This window comes from Triplophysa rosa, linkage group LG13, assembly GCF_024868665.1.
Source record: "Triplophysa rosa linkage group LG13, Trosa_1v2, whole genome shotgun sequence".
Classification (NCBI taxonomy): domain Eukaryota; kingdom Metazoa; phylum Chordata; class Actinopteri; order Cypriniformes; family Nemacheilidae; genus Triplophysa; species Triplophysa rosa.
In genome coordinates this window covers 12187611-12208594 of record NC_079902.1, presented here as the reverse complement: position 1 = coordinate 12208594, position 20984 = coordinate 12187611, and the positions used below count along the sequence as shown (strand labels likewise).

At 39.8% G+C, this 20984-nt stretch overlaps 2 protein-coding genes across 6 annotated transcripts in view; one reads left to right on the top strand and one right to left on the bottom strand.

Moving 5' to 3' along the window:
* fgf13a (fibroblast growth factor 13a) overlaps positions 1 to 20984 on the top strand; it is a 190636-nt gene that overhangs the window by 3819 nt on the left and 165833 nt on the right. The window lies entirely within an intron of this gene.
* The window catches only part of LOC130563409 (N-lysine methyltransferase KMT5A-like), an 82458-nt gene continuing 76094 nt past the window's right edge, over positions 14621 to 20984 (bottom strand). The window contains exons 7-10 of one of the 3 annotated variants that reach the window (XM_057348889.1): positions 16254 to 16415; positions 15982 to 16023; positions 15497 to 15601; positions 14621 to 14849 (exon numbers count right to left, since the gene is read on the bottom strand). In XM_057348889.1, coding sequence (XP_057204872.1) covers positions 16347 to 16415 — 69 coding nt within the window. In that variant the 3' untranslated portion in view covers positions 14621 to 14849; positions 15497 to 15601; positions 15982 to 16023; positions 16254 to 16346. Of the gene's footprint in view, positions 14850 to 15494; positions 15602 to 15981; positions 16024 to 16253; positions 16416 to 20984 lie in introns of those variants that run through there. The other 2 variants (XM_057348891.1, XM_057348890.1) reach the window with 2 other exon arrangements.

The window sequence follows — 20984 nt, the reverse complement described above, 5'->3', positions numbered from 1 at the left end:
CCCTAAAGGAAAACTCCATCTGCATTAGAGATCTGTCACTCTGCGTTGCTGCCCCGCACTCTGAAATGTTAGGAAATGTCACATGTCCTGTCTTTATAGCTCTTCCCTCCACCTCATCAGTGACAGCTCGGCTGGTGAACGCTGCATGAGCATGTTCTGATTGGCTGGCCGTTTTCTCGGCGTAGCCACTTTCCAAACGTACCTCATAAGACCCTGCTGTCACATCACAGCCTCTGAATCTGCCTGATAAGAAAGAGGAAAACGATGCAAATCTCGCTTTTGTTTGTGTTGGTAAGCAGCGATAACATTTCAAGTGCCTCTACTTGCTTTGGCAGTTTGCCTACAGTGAGTGTAATTGTTGACATAACTGTTTTTGTTGAGTTACAGCGGAATAAATATTCATAATGCAATCAATATTCAACTCATAGTACTCATAATTATGTCACTGTCAAACACAGCGAAGCATGAAGTAGCCTGATGATTTATATTGAATTCAACTCTGTGACCTCAAAATCTCAGTGCTTGAGATGATGTGCATGAAGGGACTGGTGTTGAATGCTACCTTAGTTCATGTGTAAATGAGCTTTGCTTCAGAAGTCATTTTATAAACGATTGCTCATATCAGAAGGTCACACTCACAACCAGGCTGTCCTGTTTCCTGCTTACCTTTGTGAGTTTGTTTCACTTTTAACTGTTCCCTTTCAGCTGGTTTCCTAAACCTTTGATGTCTGTCTTGTGCTGTTAATTTTGAATGGTATCAAAGAATTTCAAATGATTAAAAATTCAGTGGTATAATTTAGCAGTTTTTATTGGGATATGTTACATAAAGGATACATTTACAAAGATGTTTAATTATAAGAGAAAACAATTGATTCAAAAGAAATGGCAGATGCAGAGAGAGAGGGAGAGAAAGTGACCCTAAATGGGCCATTGTGCTGAAATTCAGCATTTTGACTGATGACAGTAGTCGACATGCAATGACTGTAAGGGGATTTATGCAGAAATGCATTTACGAGGATTAAAACCCAATCAGTCTTTCTGAATTGTGCATGTAGGGCTACTACATTCTAAATTGGGAATATTCAGCTCCTCAATATTTCCAGACGTTCCCATTGTAGTAGTGTACAGTTTATTGTACAGTAGTTTGGATGCTTTAGTAGAGAACAGTACAGGATGTCAAGCATTAACAGATTCTAATCTCTGAAATAATAATCTGAAATAATCTAATCTCTGGTTTACTGTATTGTTGAATTCTTTCATTACGCTAATGGCTTGATTCAGAGAACATATTTTGTGTAGGTGTGGGATTACGTGGCAGTTCAGGATTTTGGATTACAGGTCTGAATGGAATTGTATGTGGTTTAGAAAGGCATTTCTGTGCCATTTAGTTTGTTTAAATGTTTGTATATTGAAGTTATAGTTCAACCAAAAATTAAAACTCTTTCATCAATGACTCACCCTCTTGTCATTTTAAATCTGTATGACTTTCTTTCTTCTGCAGAACACAAAAGAAGATATTTTAAAGAATGTTGGTAACTGAAAGGACAACGGCACCCATTGACTTGCTTTGGTTTTGTGTCCATACAATAGAAGTGAATGGGTGCCGTCGCTGTTTGGTTACCGACATTCTTCAAAATATATTTTTTGTGTTCTGCAGAAGAATGAAATTCATGTAGGTTCAAAATGACAAGAGGGTGAGTAAATGATGACAGAATTTTTGTTTTTGGGTGAACTATCACTTTAAACATAAGAAAGACTGGTTTTGGAAGCATTGTATCTTACATGGTCTGTTTAGGACAAGTTGTGTTACATTATGTAATTTCTGCATTAAAGTTAATCAAATGTTAATTATAATCTGTCCATTTTTGGTTGGGTTTCTCAGCAATAAATGCCATTTCAGGTCACAAACTATTTCACTGTGGGGTTGCATGAAATTGCTTCTGTTATGAGACTTGTTGCATGACTAATAATCCGATGTTTGATTAAAGTTATTTGGTTGTTATGTTATAAAGAGAATGACCGTCGGTCACTTTAAGAGTTATGGTAAATAGGAAGTGATATGACGCTTTAACATAAGAAACGCAGTTGAGGAAATAAAAGTTGTTGTTGCTGAATAAAGAAGAAAGGAAAGTTCGAAACGAGTTGTCTTTTCAGACAGAACAATTGGCGACGAGGATGGCTGATGATACCCCCATGCTGTCGTAATGTCCCCTGAGCCCTTTTTTGCCCCATCCTGGCGAGCCTACGGTCCCATGGGAACAATGGAAAATGTCCTTTGAAACATACCTGTTAGCAATGGGCCTCGATGCTGTCTTGACAAAGAGGAAATGGCCACACTTCTTCACTGTCTTGGCGCCGAAGGACAGTGTGTTTTTCGCACGCTCGGAGAGGCGGATGATTACGCTGCTGTGATGACATTGTTAGATCGTCACTTTGAGAAAAAGCAGAGTCTCCTGCTGAAATGGCTGCAGTTTCCGACAGCGCAGACAGGGCGCTGGTGAGTCGATTGCTAAATATGTTGCTGATTTCAGAGGTCTGGCAAAACCGTGCTGTTTTGGTACTTTATCGGACGATACGAGATGATACGAGATCAGTTAATTGAAAAAACAAACAATATGCTCGTTATTGGAGGATGATGATCTCACTTTGGAGAAAGCAGCAATTCTCGCCTCAAATCGAGTTCAGCGATGATGTGGGAATTGTGGGTCCTTTAGACACTTATCACGTGCCTTTGACTGTCCTGCACGGGTCAAACATGTCGACGCTGTCAAGAGTTAAACCACTTTGCAAAATGGTGTCTGTCTGCTCCAGCTCAAGCTCCTACACACCAAAACCTAAGTAATAAAGCAGAAAGCCCTACCATTATTCATTCAATAAACACAAACTCAGCAAGTTTTTCCACATGCGCTGTCAATATAGCTGACTCTTGTATCCCCCTGCTTCTGGACACAGGTGCTAAAGTCACACTCCTCAATATGGCCACTTACAAACATTTTCTGTCACACTTGCCCCTCCAGCCACCCTCTCTGAATCTGTTTGGATATGGGAGTACTCAAATTCTGACTGTCGGCTGCCTCTGGCAACAGGAATCGCCAACACTGTTTAAAGACCTTGGGTGCTTAGTTGCCTCTTGTGGATCCTACGGTGAAACCAGTTATTCAGCCTCTTCACCGCATTCCGCTGGCATTACATGACGAAGTCACAGCAGAGCTAGGCAGACTGCAAGCGGAGGGCGTCATTGAACCTGTCGATGCCTCCCCATGGGTGTCCAACTTGACTGTAGACAAGGAAAAATATGGAGAGTTTGTGTGGACTTAAGGTTCGTCAATAAAGCAGTAATTCCAGATCGCTACCCTCTGCAGTCTATTGAAGAGCTGACTACACACTTTCATGGGTCAACAGTCTTTTCCAAACTTGACCTTCGCCAAGGCTATCGCCAGGTTCCCCTCCATCCAGATAGCAGAAATCTTACTGCTTTTGTTACACATGTTGGTGTCTTTCGCTATACAAGAATGCCTCTTGGACTCAGTTCGGCTCCTAGCTGTTTCCAGAAAATAATGTCCACCATCTTGGCTGGCGTCCCAGGTATCACCATCTACCTTGATGACATCATTTTCCATGCTCTGAATGCAGTGATTCATGAACAACGCTTGAGAACCACTTTTGCTGCCCTCAGCCAACATAATCTGACACTTAATGTGGATAAATGCCTATTCGCTGTACCAGAATTGACTTTGTTGGTTTTCATGTCTCAGCCGTGTGCCTTTCGCCATTGCACATACTATATAGGTTTCCTACCTCAGTATTCCACTGTAACATACCCTCTTCGCCAGATGATAAAAAAATGTTCCCTGGAACTGGTCTCCGGCCTGTTCTACTGCTGTGCACACACTTAAGGAACTGTTGACCAGACCCCCTCTCTTGGCCAATTTCAGTCTTGACTGCCCCACACTGGTAACTTGTGATGCTTCAGCCACCGCTGCTGGCGCTGCTCTTTCCCAACTCCAGAATGGCGTTGAACGGCCAGTTGTTTTCACTTCTCTTGCATTCAACCTGACAGAACAAAAGTACTCAGCTGGAGAGAGGGAAGCGCTGGCTTGTGTATGTGCCTGCGAGCGCTGGAATGTGTACCTTTATGGATGGAAATTCACCCTTCAAACTGACCATCAAGCACAGTGCACTTATGTCTCCTTCTGGTTCGGGCCACAAACCCCTGCGCATGTACCATTGGATGGACCGTCTTCAACAGTATGATTTTACCGTACAGTACACATCAGGCAAGGATAATGTAGTTGCTGACTTGCTGTCCCGTTCTGTGTCATCACCCACTGACTCCTGTCACATAGCTGAGGAAATGGACCTTATTCATCTGGTGCTTACACCCCGTACAGCGTTTGTGTCCTTGGAGGAACTCACAGAAAAGTCAGCTGCTGACTCCACCCTCTCGGCTGTCCGTGAGTATGTCCTGAGTGGCTGGCCGGCTCAAGTTGCGACAGATATCCAGCCATATGCCCGAGTGAAACACATGCGTAGCCCGTGGACACTGTGCCAAACTCAGAGGACGAGTGCTTACCATGGCTCATGAGGGCCATCTCGTTATAGTTAAACTGAAGCAGCATTGTAGGGACCTCGTATGGTTGCCAGGGTTGGACCAACACATCGATCAGCTCGTTTGGGACTGTACTCCATGTCTTCTCAGTGGGAAAACTGGCCCACCACCCTCGCCACCCCTGGGGTCTTTGCCCTGGCCTACTCAACCTTGGGACCACATTCAGCTGGATATCTGCGGTGAACTCCATGATGTGCCCCACTATTTGCGTTTCCTTGTAGTTGTCTATGATCTACACTCAAAGTGGCCAGAGGTTGCGCCTGTGGGCTCTGTCACGTCCAGTTACATCATTGCATTTCTGGAGACACTCTTTGCCCGCTGGGGCTTGCCAAGCACCCTGACAACAAACAATGGCCCTCAACTGGTGTCTGCTGAGTTTACCAGTTTCATCCAAAGCAAGGTGATCAAACACATTTGAACATCTTATTTTCACCCAGAGTCAAATGGGAGCGTAGAGAGACTCAACCAGTCACTGAAAAACGGTTTGAGAGCCCAATTGGCACAAGGCTGCTCTTTCAACGAGGCCTTGCCTCAGACCCTTCTACACTACAGAGCGGCTCAGCATGCCACCATGGGGGTATCACCAGCAAAACTGATGCTAGTCGGGAGCTGAAGTTACCCTTGCATAGACTTTGCCCTCCTACTTCTCACGGTGGAAACCCTGTGGTGAAAGCCAGGGATCATGGCCAACCTGCTCAAAGCCCAGGAAAGATACAATACAAAGAAAAAGGCCAGAGTCCCCAAAATCTTCCCATTGGACTGGGTGCGAATTCTGCGGTCGCACCAGAGTAACAAACTCCACACCTTCTGTTCACAGCTACAACATGTTAAAAGGCGTTAGGTCCAGCTACGTTTCAGTTATCTGATGGTTCCCGTTGGCATGCCAATCAACTTCGGAAAGTACAGTGCCCTTCTGGTATGGATCAAGCCCCAGACGCTAGGCTCTCCCGCTCTCTGCTTAGTCCACCATGTCCTCTGCCCCTGGTGCAGTATCAAGTGCCTCCGCAAGCAACAACTCTTCCAGCATCTGCAGTGCTGCAAGGCAGACCCACAAGATTGCACACCCCGCCTGCACGTTTTCAGGACTATTTAACATCTTTTGATGTTGAGGAAATAAAAGTTGTTGCTGTTGTTGAATAAAGAAGAAAGGAAACATACACATGTTCTTAGACATCCGGCAGCAGCATGTAATCGCTTATTTAAAACCAGGTCACAGCTTCACAATACATGTACATCCACAATGCATCTCAAGGGAAGCAGGTTAAAAAGTGCAGCTTTCTAGAAATAACACCTCCTCAGACTGTGCATGGACCTCACTGTTACTGTTGGCAGTAGAGCAGGGGTTCCCAAACTTTTCAGCCTGCGACCCCCAAAATTACAGTGCCAGTAACTCGAGACTCCCACTATCCTCGGAGGTGGTTGAAGTATACAAATGTTGTGCGCAAAGGCGCATGATGACAACACAAAAGAGCACAGTCTTACATAATATTATTTGATAGTTATTTACTCATTACTTTACTTGTTGTTATACATAAACTATAAACTATTTCTACAGATGGTTGAATTTCATCAAACTGATTCGAGTGCTGATGGATGTGCCTCTTTTCGTACCCGAGGACGATGGTCCCTCTGACTGTGGCGCTTCTCCACCCTCCTCCACTGGCCTCCCTGCATTGTCGTTGGTCGATATTAATCAACGTTTCATTTCAACAAATAAGAATATCCTAAACTTAAAGCCTGAAAAATAATCTGCGTGCACATGTACCTGTTTAACATGGTGCTGTAAGTGGACTTGCTGCACCTAACCTAATGCGGTTGCTAATGTCGTTAATGACCTCAGGGGTCATGATCGAAGGGGAGAAAATGCCTAAGGCTGAAGGCTTTTTATTTGCCTGGTTTTATTTTTAATTAACTAATATTTTTATATTTTGTTTGTTAGACTTATTGATTACATATGCTATTTAAGGATTTCTGGAAATCATCTTGCTACCTTCGCCCTCACGGCCTTGCGACCCACCGGCCTTGCCACTTTGGGAACCCCTGCAGTAGAGTTACAGAAACAGCAAGTGGATAATTACAGTAATGCTTGCTGTTTGTCACACAGTGTCCAGTGATCCATGTCAACTGACTGATATTCTGCCCCAGTGGTCACAGCACATGTGACATTTTGAACCGAAGAGCAGCAGCAGTAGCAACAGTTCAGTCCCGAAACCATCACAGCATCCTGCTGATTTATGTGGCCGTGTCAGTGAAGCCTTGCATTAGTTGTTCAGTCCCACAGGGTGCTGTGGAGATTGTGTTGTGTTTAATTACACTTCCCCCGGGCCTGAACAGTGCACCGCTTAGTGGGATTTAATTTTCTAAAGCAAAGCTAGCACATGACATGTTGTTTATGAATTGGTGGTCAAGTTTATTGCTAGGTTATTGATGGGTGCTTAAGTTGCCAACTTTGCGTATAGGCTAACGGCGTTCCTTGTAGTCAGGTCAAGGAGTTCCATTCTTGCTTAGTGTAAACTAAAAATAGTTTCAAAACACCTAGTTTGCATAAAATTGAACAATTATCAAATTTGTGTCAACGTTAGACACGCCCACTTCCTGTCGGCAACAGTCTCTTTTGCTAGTGTCGCCAAGTTTTTATAGAAATGAATGAGATTGTATAGCTCTGTACTGCTGCTAGTCTCTGGCGGTGTGCACGCAGCTTTACAGATCTGTTACACCCAGATGAAACCAATTAAAGCCAGTTGGTGTTGATGTGATATATGTGACAAGTAACCGTTTGAGACAACATGCCGTTTGGACATCAGGTGGCTGGAACTCTGAAACTATCATCACAGTCTTCAGTTCATGCTATCATTTCCCATGGGTGTTTTTCCACATGCTTTTCCATAGTGCTACATAGGGGTCAATAATTAAAATCCATGCTTTAATCAGTAAATCCAACTGGTATTGGGATCCAGAGACTTTTTGTCATAATTTTTTACTTAAAGTTTGTAGCGGAGGGCTAGTGCAAATTAAGGTCAGAAAATGTATTCAAAGACAACCTGAGGTCTCATACCTTTAACAGTGAGCAAAAGCATGAAGACGCCACACATCATGTCTGTGTAGTCCCGCTATTTAGTAGTTTAGTAAGATGGTTGTTAAAGTAAATAGCTGTGATTATGACTGTGTGTGCATATGTGTGTCACATGTTAATAGCCTCCTTCCTGATAGACTGTGTTTTACTGTGAGGTTTAGTCATTGGTTTGATCATGAACAAATTAAAGGTGGCCAAATTACAACTTGGCTGAATAAGAAAGGCAGATAATAAAGCCTAACCGTGCTTGAAAAGATATCTTCTTGAAAGGTACATTATGGATTAGTGAAGGAAGAATAAGGGTGCTTTGCTGGAGGTTATATACATAAGGTGGCCAATTTCAGATGGCTTGGTTAGGGTTAGGCTCTGTCTAGGAATTCTGGATCCCCTGATTGTATATTGTTCTGGGTTTAAAAATGAATTTCATCGGCCTATTAAACATAAAGCCAGTCCCTTTCATCAATGGGAAGGTTATCATTTCAGTATGTGGAGCAAAAGAGATTGTGTTGTGGCATTTGATTACATTGATGGACACTGAACAACAGCCAGCCATTACCTTACTACTTTACAAGCAAAGCCTGTTGAATCTCTCAGCATCTGTCTTTACAAATTGACCAGATTTTCTGCCTATTCAGAATTAATACTTATTTTTTCTCGTATACATCAAATATAATATCTAAACAGATTGTGAACATATCTTTTAAGGCTGAGACTACACTCTAAAAATGGCTGCACTGGTTACACATTTTAACCCAGCTTGCTGGGTTATTGAAAAAAAACAAAATGTAGTCATTAAACACACTATTCATGTGTTTAATTCTGGGTTATTCTTGCTGGGTTATTCTTAATTTCTCCTGTGCTTCATTGTCAATCAAGACAATTGACATTTATTTATGTTAGTTAAGACACTGTTGCCTTGCAAAATGTTACAAATTCTGCTCATTTCAATAAATATTCACTTAAAACGTAAAAAACGTACATTTAAATTGCTCCAACCAGTGGCTTTGCCCCTTTGTTCTTTATATAAATGAAAGTTGCATAGTACACTCAACGTCTTCAGGGCGGGAAGCGCATGAGCCTCTTCAAACAACCCAGCGGTGCACAAACAACCCAGCACATTAACCCAGCCGGTTTAACCCAACACCTGGAAAACTAAAACTACCCCAAGAGTGTTTAACATGTGGAAAAATAACCCCAAAAAACAATCCAGCGGACTCAACCCAGAGTTATGGGTTAAAAAATAACCCAGCCATTTTTGAGTGTAGCTTGTGATTGGCTAATGATGCCATGTGTCACAGAATAAATGCATGTTCTGTTCTCATTGAGTTTAACGCTATTGACCACATTTATCTCTGGGGTTACATGGTCACAACGTTGCTGTTTCACTCAGAGCCGCGTTTATTCTGTAGAGGACTTCAGTATGTGCTAGAGTTACTTACAGCTTGCGGCAGCGCAAATGCCTCTTTTGCCGTAAAAAAAACCGATTGTCTGTATTTACGAAAGAAACACAGTGAAAATCAGCGCTGAAGAGGTGTGTGGACACAGGTGTTTTTGCGACTGACCTTATTGCATTTGCAGGTGTAGGAGACGCAACTTTTTGGGAGGAGAGTATTTGAATGAATCGTGCGACGCAATTTACTAAGGTTTGCGCGTGTCCTTGTACTGGTATTTGCGGCTTTATTTAATGCCCCAAAAAAGCATGTCTTAAACCCTGCACTAATTTGTGCTGCTTTTGGTAGATTGCGTTGGCCATTATTGGACTGAGATATTTTAATGTGCGCCTTGTTAGTTAATAACCCACAGAATTTTACACTCCCATTTTTTTCATGCTATTTTGCCCTATTAAATCTGGCCCTAAGTCTATTCAACGATATCACATAGATACAGATATGATCCTTTTGTGAGCCGATTGTCAGCTCAGCATTTCTCTCACCACTTGACTTTTGACTTGTAGCCCTTCTTCCTAAGTTTATTTCAGGTTCTACCTGGGAATTTCACCCATGTGCATACTTTTGATTTTACCTCCTCTCTGAGTAATTTGGAACCAACCAGATTTGCAGAAAACACAATGAATCTCCATCTGCCTCATTATTGTGCAGTAATGATGTTTAGATGGTTGATGAGAACTCACAGGCTCAGGGGTTGTTGTTTACATCATTTCTCAAACGTTTGAATAATCGTTCGGTTTCTTAAGCCTTAGGATATATGTACCATATGTGCGCGACTGCGTGTTTGCGACTTGTGTACACTGGCATGTGATCTTATGTCTCCAAGCACAATCTTATCTGAGGAACTCGAGTTTCCAGGGAAGAGACGAAGTAAGACATTGTGAGAATGACGGCGGCTGAAAATAGCTTCGCCGTTGATCCCTGAAGCTGATTTCACACACTACAGTGATGGATGTGAGGTGTGTGTGTGCTTTGTGTTAGTGTCAGGAGCACGCACACAGGGGAAGAAGTCATTTACATTAAAAGACAGCCAAGGCAACAAAACAGAAATAAGTAGCGAGCAAACAGTCACAGACTCTGGCTCAGATTGTCTTGAGCTGTCGCACGAGGGGAGCCGAGACGAGATTATGTTGTTGAAATGATGCTGACAGCCTTGACACTGGATGAACATAGTTTTGTGTTTACTAATATTTTGTATGAATTTTCAATTTTGTGGTTAAACATAAACATGGTAGACATTGCTCTCCTTTAAATCGTCTGAAACCATGAAAATTCTGAAGTCTTTCAAATACTCGGTGGATATATGATCTCATTTGTCAGCCTTCAGATTAGTCATCCTTAATAATGTCAAACATCACACTGTCCAATCATTAAAATTCTGTTTATATAAATCTCAGCTCAGCATCACATCTATTATCCGGGGCTGAGAATAGCGTTGAAAGTTAGTTATGCTTTGGCTTCATGATAACGTAACAAAATTGTCCATGTTTGCTTCTATAAGACAGATAAGACTATAAGCAGATTTTCTCAGCCCCTCCGATGCAATAGTGCAGTTTTATTGGACCAAAAGCTCGCTCATCATAGAAGAACTGCTACTTCACTAAGCAATACTCACATTCACTGCTCTACCATCTTTAAAGCTCTAACCAGGCCCCTAAATGTAGATTTCAGACAAATTTATCAGGCACACAACAAAACAGTTAGTTTTTTTCTTAAAGAAGCATTTGTAAGTGGTCAGATGGTGCTGAGGAGAACTGTGACTGTTTAGCGGTTAGCTGCATGTCAGTAAACAGCCAGTGACAGAGACAGGGCCAGCTGATGTCATTAAGTCAGGCCCATTTGCTTGTAATGAAGTGCAGCGTTTGAAATGCTGGTAGGCTTGTGTTCTATTGAGTGCATGTAAACGTGAGCAAGTTGGATGGACAGAAATCAGTAGAGTCTGTGAAACAGTCTGCTAAATAGTTGTGTGCTGCGAACCAGTGGAATAACTTGTGTATTTTTCACTAATCTGCTTGTCTGTGAATATTTTAATGAAATTATCTTGTGTATATATATATATATATATATATATATATATACACAGGTGGCAAATGCTATTTATTTATGTAAATGCTATTTAAATGGTGTATGTTTTCTAGCGTTTACGGCAGTAGTAATTCATCAGATATAAATGATAAAAGAGAGTTAAGACGGGACATATATCCTGACGTCCGGTGTAGACAAACGCACTTTCAGCAATTTAAACACACAGTGCAAATGTGCCAACAATGATAGAGTGATGCCTTCAAAGTACTACATGCCAGATCGCAATAGTGCACTGCATCCTCAAAACTTAAAACTCACTCCCGGCCTGCCAGACGAGCAGTTACCCTATTCAGAGTCCACTGATTTTGTTGTTTTTCTTGTTTTACTCAATTTGCTTATTTCCTTTAGATAATCTAAAACTGCAAATCTAGTACAGTATGTCCTGCTGAAGTAGTCGACCTAATACTTTAGGAGAATGTTTGCATTTTTGTCATCTACTTCAGATCTAGTGTTTGTTTATTTATTTCGTGAAATCCATTACCTCTTTCCTTCTGGGCTATGAGCTGAACATCGTAGATGTCTAAAAACAGTGTTTAAATAAGCATTGGTGAAGTATGTGTGATATAAAGTGGTTGGGTTCACTTGTGTGTACACTTTAATAGTAAGTGAGACAGTTGATGTCACAGAAGCAATTGAGCCTCTCAAAGCAATGCATTAACCTTCCGGCAGCCACATAATTGTGCATTTGCCATGTTCAGGATCTTTCTCTCATGCTGTTTTCTTTCCTGTCTCCCAGTCCTGGATGATTCTGGGAAAGATTTCCTGTTTGTTATCTACGCTTTAGATCACGCCAACATGAGTGGCAATTTGATACATTGTTTTATTATATTGTACACAGTTTACTATTAGGCTATGTAAAATTAAGTTAAAAGCCCATGTGGCAATAATCTAAAACAGGAATCTCCAATTCCTCCATTCTACACCTCTTTTAGTAAAACACCTTTGCACTTTCAACACATTTTAGCACATACTGTACCGTGTACCGATAATGAATCAAGTGATGTTTATACCAGAGCTTCGTGTTGTGAAATGGCTGTTGGTGTGGGTCTGTTTAGAGTTTAATGACTGGAGACCCCATCTGGAGTAAAAGCAGTGAGGGGCCACGCCACAGGACACCACCTGACAACACTGGAGCTGCTCATTAACTTCCCACCAGCTCAACACACACGCGAACACACACGCACACACACACATACTTGTTTTTCTGGCATAAGGGGGACCACCGTTTTTTGACCAATTGTGGGGTCCACCCTTTCCAGTGGTCCTACGCTTCTATAAAAAATCAAGCAAGATAATGAGAATTTTTTAAAAACTAATATAACTTAAATTTAATGAAATTTGAACAAAATATTCTCATATGCGTTTTTTGGTTACTTGTGGGGCTCTGGTTTTAACATTTAGAACTTGTGAGGTCCTCGTCCATAGATACACACACATTTCTATTTTTTATATCTTAGCAGGGAACAAAGTTACTATTATGGAAACAACCAACAATTGCCTGCACAGTAGGTTTATGGAGTTACGTCTCTAAATTATGTGTGTAATAATAAAAAGCAAAAGCTGTATATAAAGTGTAGAACATTTAATTATAATTTGATTGTTACTTTTTTACCTGAAAATGTGACGATGTACATTGTAAAAGGCTCTGTACATATAAAAAATTTAAATAAGAGGTGGGACGCAACAATCAATCACAAAACACCATCAATCAGATTTTTTTTTCTCTGTGCACGCAGCCTCTCGCGATGCAGCTAGAGTGCACATAGAGAGATGCGTCCTGTTCTCATAACTTCAAGGATCCCTCACCGGACGCTATGCTATAATTTCAGAATCAAAATGCATGTAATCAAACATATATAGCCTGTCCTCATCCATGTTTGTATATTAATATTCATGAGGTGCAGAACTTACATCAGATGAGATCATTGATCATTCACAGAAATAGAAACTGTTTCTAAAATAGAAACTGCCTTTGCTCGTCGCGCAGCTCTGTCACGGCTGGTTAGGTCAAAACCTTTGATTAACAGAAAATATATATTTTATAGCACGTCCCGGCGTCGCATCGCGTTTGGTTAGGAAACGGTGTAATGCCAAGAATACTAAATACTAACCAGATGCACCACTGCAATTACACTGCATGAGGTGAGAAATCAAGGCTTAATATGGCCACTACAGCGAAGGAAATTGTCTGGGGCAGGGCTCTACACAGTTTCATCAGACATTTGCCAACATATGCAGAAGCTGCAGTTATAGGTGTTTTTAGCTCAATTTTACTCCACCATGCTCCTTTCAACTCCACATTCAGGAGAATGGGTGACTCGTGGCACAAGGTGACCCTGCTTGGAGGTGTTGCTACAAACAAGCCCACCGAGTAGCACAAATTCTGTAAACGAACTTTAAAGCACAGCTATTGAGCAACTACAGTCAAATACTGGAAATTAACTTTTTATAATTCGTAATAATACACGTGGGCCAGTACCATACAAAGAGGATGAACAACATTTCAGATTTCAAACTTGTACAAAAAGCTTTATTTTTTTATCAAAGTAATGTCAATGCTCTAAGCAACTCATGGCTTCACAAAGGAAATGTCAACAGTTTTTTCCATTAGTATAAAACTATAAGAATAATCTTAATTTTAAATTTAAAGGCATTTGCCCACGTCTAGAAATTGATATTTTAATATAACAATATAACATTTTTGAAGACAACTGTCCGAGTCTGCACATTTTATCTCATATTTTAACAGAATATAAAGATAACAGAAAGAACTTTAAAGGGGTAGTTTATCCAAAAATGAACGTTCACTCATGAGAAATTTGTTTATCTTTGGAACAAAAGTGGCGATTTTTGAATGAAACCTGAGATTTCTGACTTGCAATTTAAAAACCACTCATCCTACACTTTCAAGCTTAAAACCATTTATAATTTTTTTTTTGATAATTTTATGGGACAATGTGATAGCTTTGTTTGTGTCTCTTCCATGAAACTTTGTTTAGGAATACAAATCTAAACTGAAAAAAAATGTTTAGGAATACAAATCTAAACTGAAAAAAATATTTTGTCAGAGACTTTTCTTGCACGTATAAAGCATTCACATGACTTCATAAAATTGGGATTAACTTTAATAACATTAAATTGGGAAGAAATTTAGGATGAGCAGATTTTTTGTGGAGAGACTGAAATCTTGCATGGTTCATTTAAAATATCTTCATTTGTGTTCTGAAGATAAATAAATCTCTTATGAGTTTGGAATGACAAATGAAGACAATGTTTATTTTTCGGTAAACTAAACCTTTTTTTTATAAGGATACCATAAAAACAATAGAGCCAGCCTTTTGTTGAAACCACTTAGAACACATGTCCCAATGTGAACACTAACGGGAAGTTATCCAAAACACTGAGATACCTGTAATTCACTGTACTCTTCTTCTTATGGCAGAAATGCGATTTTTGATGTAGTACTTGACTGACTTCCAGTCTCGAGTTCCTAAGGTTTGAGGTTCTGCATCAATGCAGCTCTCACAGTCTATTTTGCCTGGAACTTGGTTCCTCACAATGAACTTCTTCAGGTGCCTTTCTACTGCAGCACATTCATCCGGTGTCCAGCTTCTTTTGACAGCAGCTTGTTTACCTAAGTATACATAAAACATTTTTTTTAAATTGTAAATTGTAATAGTGTTTTAACAGTGTTACTGTTCTCTGTATATTTGATCAAATGAATTCTAGCCTTGATGAGCATGAAACTTCTTGACATAAAGTAATCAGTTTAAATTATGAATTTATAAATGTTATAATTTATAAAAAACTAAAGATGCATGACAGTGATGTGCATTTAAAGTAACCAAACAGACCTCAGTCCCCCTTTTGACTACTGCAATAGGAAAAATACTATGTGCTATAGTACTATATACTATATTTAATACTAAAATATTAAGTGCACCTGTGTGATTATTTCTAATAATCAAGCTAAAGACGTAATACAATATAGTTCACCCAAAAATGACAAATTTGTCATATTTAGTCACCCTCTAGTTTTTCCAAATTTGTATACATTTCTTTGTTCTGCGAAACACAAAAGAAAGATATTTGAAAGAATGTTGGTAATCAAACAGATCTCACCCCCCATTAATTACATAGTATTTTTCCTATTGCAGTAGTCAAAAGGGGGACTGAGGTCTGTTTGGTTACTTTAAATGCACATCACTGTCATGCATCTTCGAATAAAGCATCCGTCTTAAAGATCAGGACAATCAACCTGGTTTACTTTTCTAAGATCACCTCTCTTTTTAGGCGACTTCCTCTGGTGTTGGTTAAGAACTACTGTAGAATTAGGTTCTTGAATGTCCTTAACTTCGGTCTCCTGTGCTTCTGGAATTAAGTCATCTGAATGCAAAGAAAATAATTGGTTTAATGAAAAAAGGTATAAATCATCTTTAAGAAACACAGACTGGTTAAGGATGTATGATGCATAAATTAAGCATCAAGAATTTGAGATGTATAAATATTCAGTTCTTTTCTGTTTTATCAATTTCATGAATTCCATTAGTATTGCATCCTTGTAGTGTGTAAAAATAAATCCTGCATAGTAATTATATACATTTGAATCTGATTTGTGTGTTGGAACTAAACTGTACAGATCACTGGCCCTCCATGACCGAAGTTGACTATCCCGGAAATATGTAGAAACCATTTACATTTAGTAACTAACTATTTTGCTAATTTAAACAAGGCCATTCAAAACCTATTTAAAAAAAAAAACTTACCTTCCTCTTGTGAACAACCATCCACATCTATGTCCAGAGTCTCTAAAATGGTGATAGAATATGAATGAGTTGCAAAGCCAAAACTGTGGTCATTTGATTAAAAAAAGAATGCAAAGGTACTACAGACAGTAAATAGCTCAATCGATTGTCCTCCCTATCAATATGTTAAGGTTAAAAACTTCTGCTCTGTTCTATTCAAGTTAATTATATTACCTATTCAAAAACAGATGACCAATGCTGTTCTTTTCAACTTTCCTTAAAAAATGTAATACCATTCACATCAAGCTGAATTTCATCCAGATTCTTCCCTTTGTATTCTCCCAGCCGTCCCTGCTCCAATGCTAGAAGAACTTTGCTTATTTTAGCTAGCTGGAGGGTACCCTCTGGAAGGCGGTAGTGCTTTCTGTGGACCTCAATGTTATGCCCAAGGAAATCTGCCAACTGGTCAAGTTCTGTAGTCTTGAGATTCAGAACAGTCGACAGCGTAGCAATGTGTTTTCTTAGTTTGGTTGAGGTTAGCGCTTTTGGATGTTTGATGTCATCACATTCATTAACAAACTGCCTAATGCAATCGGAACCTCTCAAGTAATGGACAGAGTGCGGCAAAGCAAACAAGTATCCATTTTCATTGAGCACTCCACATTCTTCTCGCTTCTCAGTCAGCTTATCGAGCGATTCCCTCATTAGCGGAGTAAGGAGAACAGGGACTTTCCTTCCTCTCTTTCCTACGATAGCAATCCGGACAAAATGTTTGCAAAGCTTCTGCTCAAGTGCTGTAAGAGCTAGGTTAACATCTTCATGAGCTTCTGATGTGTGCTTGGACAAGTACACAGACAAGGGCATTCTGGACACTTCTCCTGCTCTACGACGATTGAAGAGGATAACTTGTGCCAGGGTCACTTTGGCAAGCTCTTTCCAGTTTAAGGAAGAAGGCTCTTTTTGCAGGGCATTGAATTGTTTTTGCTGTTTCTCCGACAAATAGCAATGAAGCTTTTGGACATCTTGTGTGAATGGAAGAATCTGAGGAGAATTCCACTTGGATTGGTTAAGCTGTGTTAAAGCTTGGCTTGCAATGTCAAATTTCCAACTTTCTTGGTATAGTAGGGCAAATTCCTCAGCATCTTTGGCAGTCTGTTGATCTTTCATCTTCAATCCTTCTGACTTGATAAACATGGCTAAAGCATGCAACCCATGTCCAACTTTGCGAGCAAGAGATGGACGTTGATATTTGCCAGTTTCATTATTGAATCCAGCCAGGCATCTTGCAGCTCTGACTACAGAACTGTACTTTTCAGGTTTTATTAGTTCTTTGATAGTCTTCACATGAGTCAACTTTTTTGCTTCCAGTACCAGTCTGCCAAGCTCTCTCAGTTTTTGTCGAACATATTGGTGTTGGCTGACAACGTTCTCATTTTTGTTGAACAGTCTGAAACCATACTCAAGAATGCAGCGGTCTCCCTTAATTGCAACTGCAACTTCATCTTGATTCATGTTATTTAAGAACTTCCAGTACGCATCACTAAATCCACTTGGAGCAGGTTCTGCAAAAGCACACAATGCCTGAACTCGTGTTTTACCTCGTTTAGATGGGTTGCCCTGAGGCTTGAAATTGCAGACCTGAAAATGTCGCCACATTACTTTTCTTGTGAACAACCCATAGCAGTAAACACAGTGCATAAATTCTTGTCCCTGAGTTTTTTTCTTTGGTTGCTTCCATGGAATGAGTTTGCCTTTGCGGCTCTCCAAAACTTCAATGTTATGCTCAAAGTTCCCCTTGTTTCGGATATAATCTAACTGCAGTCGCCTTTCTTTTGAGTTCTTTGGCAAACTTAACGCCTTTGCAACCTCAACCACATCACTGTGTCTACGCAACAAGTGTCTTGACATTTTCTGAACTACTTTTCCACAATACAAACAGTGGTGTTTCTTGTTATATCTTCTTGAACCATCCTCCTTTTTTGAAACTGGCTTAACATAGACAGATGAATCTTCTTCAAGTGGCATCGAAACACTTTTGTCCTTGATACTATATGTTTGCACTGTTTTCTCTCTGCTTCTATCTTCCCTGCAATCAAGAAATCTTTGCACTGAGTCAAGACTTGCTTCAAAACTTCTGCTCTGACCGGAATCAAATCGACTGAGACTTGAAGACTCACTTCTGCTCTGACTGGAATCAAATCGACTCAGACTTAATGACTTGTTACTTCTTTGATGAATAGATGACTTGGTTTTATTCTTCAAAGATAATTCCAGGCTGTAGTCACTGTCACTGTTTTCCCCTGTGCTCTCCTCCCTGGAATTTGGAATATATTCATCTTCGCTATCACCACACGAGTCATCTGATTCTAAAAGACTCCTTTGAATCTTTAAAAAAACAAAAACAAAGGATAAATCCCCACAAAATGAAAAAACTCATCATTTACTCACCCTTATCTCAGACGTGCATGACTATTACGGTTCATTTTAGTACATCAATACATTTTCGAAGCAGACTTCAGATGTTATGAGCCATAGACTGGAAATAGACAGCAGTAAAGTCCATTAAATCTTCTGTTGCGTTTTAGGCATGGTTCGTTTTTCAGCAGGGGTAAAAACACCAACATAACATCAGGTGTTTGTAGTAATTAGGATTAATGAATGCTTAATAATCATAGTAACCGTGAAACCCTGATTATTCCTTAGACAATAATCATACCAACAAAATCTATAATAGTCAGATCACTCATGTTTTGCTGAGAAACATCTAGGGATGCAACTAAGGACGCATACATGATAATTACTGAATTTGTGACAAACACATCGATCACTCATTTTGAACATCACTATGCACTACTGTTAGTGAATGTTTCAAAACATACTCCTTGAACAGGATCATGGAAAGATGTGTTTTAGTGGACATTTTCACTGAAAAAAAATTGGGCTGCACACAAAGTGTGTGCAGACAACTGCAGACCCTCCAAAAGATGAAAATTACATTATGCAGTTCGGTGTATACTTTGGGCTTAAGTCTTAAAATTGTTGGTTGCCATCAATTTTCATCTGTTGTCTCTTAACATCTAAACGTTTCTCATCTTAATTTATACTCACGAGCAGTGGAAGTAAAAAGCAACACACAAGGCCAAATGAACATGGTTTGGGGTAAAGAATGAAAGAAAGTGACTTACAGGACGGTGACAGTTTCTTCTCGGCCTTTCTGCAGATATTGTTGTACAAGGCTCATGTGTGCTTTCATCACTTGAGTCAAACAGAGGATCCGAAAAATAAGATACTGCATCCATCTGCAAAAATGGAGTGATTTCGTTATTTAGCTTTCACTAACATTTAATAAAAATTAGTCACAGGGAAAATTACTATATTAAATTATTCATATGCACCCTCAGTAAGGAAGTTTGGAAACCGTAAAATTCTTAATGTTTTTTTTAAAGACATCTCATCAAGACTGCATTTATTTGAACAAAAATACAGAAAAAGGATGAATTTTCATCAGCCATTGCTTCACTCTTCAGTGTCACATTATCCTTCAGAAATCATTTCAATATGCTCATTTAATTGATATGCTGATTCATCATCAATGTTGGAAACCTGTGATACTTTTTCATGATTCATTTATAAATAGAAAGTAAAAAAAATATTGAAATGTTTTCAAACAATATACCCATCTAAAAGTTCAGTTAGAGACAGTATTATTATATTTTATTAAAGAAATGGACTGCTTGCATGTACCTTGTTGCCTTGTGATGCAAGTCGACATTTACATTTACGCATTTGGCAGATATTTTATCCAAAGCGACTTGCATTGAATTTTTCTATACATCTGTTTCTGAGTATGTGCCATTCCTAGGATCGAACCCATGACCTTTGGCCTTACTTATGCCATGCTCTAACCACTGAGCCACAGGAAAGCTTGAAATGGTATGGCTCACGAAGTGCAAGGATGTGTGTAATTGATAATAAATTAATGGTAAAATATACTGATCCGGACTAAATTGTGTTTATTCAAAGAATTATGAAATAGATATTACTGGGTGTAAAAAAATATTAAGCAACCCAACTTTTTCCAACATTGATAATAAATCAGCATACTGAAATGATTTCTGAAGGATCATGTGACACTGAAGGCTGAAGAAATGATTTTGAAAATTCAGCTTTACCAGCCTTGATTTGCATAAGACTTCTATGAAGGTAAATAATGGCAAAAAGAATCGTGTATATATTAAGTATTAAATCTCTATATTTGTCTGTGTTCATGCATTAAAGTATCATTTCTGACGTCTGCCTGCCTGGCGTGGTATTAATCCAATCAGATAAGAGAAAACGATGAGTCATCGGGAACCTCATTTGATTGGTCACAAGNAATACATCCTAAAACATGCCGTAATACATGCCCCGGAAAAATGGGATGTGAGGGCACGGTCAAAAGTTCAACGCGACGTGGGCGGTACCACACTAAGGGGCGGATACGGTCAAAGGTCAACGCAAAGTGGGCAGTCCCTCACAACGTGGGTGGTCCGGAAGTAATTCAACACCACCAACCCCCCTCCGCAAAGGTCAATGACCCCATCAATCATACCTGTCAATCATTTTGACACTATGACCCGCATATATACTACTCTTGGCAGACTGGTACCGGAAGCAAAAAAGTTGACTCATGTGAAGACTATCAAAGAACTCATAAAACCTGAAAAGTACAGTTCTGTTGTCAAAGCTGCAAGATGCCTGGCTGGATTCAATAATGAAACTGGCAAATATCAATGTCCATCTCTTGCTCGCAAAGTTAGACATGGGTTGCATGCTTTAGCCATGTTTATCAAGTCAGAAGGATTGAAGATGAAAGATCAACAGACTGCCAAAGATGCTGAGGAATTTGCCCTACTATACCAAGAAAGTTGGAAATTTGACATTGCAAGCCAAGCTTTAACACAGCTTAACCAATCCAAGTGGAATTTTCCTCCGATTCTGCCACTCACACAAGATGTCCAAAAGCTTCATTGCTATTTGTCGGA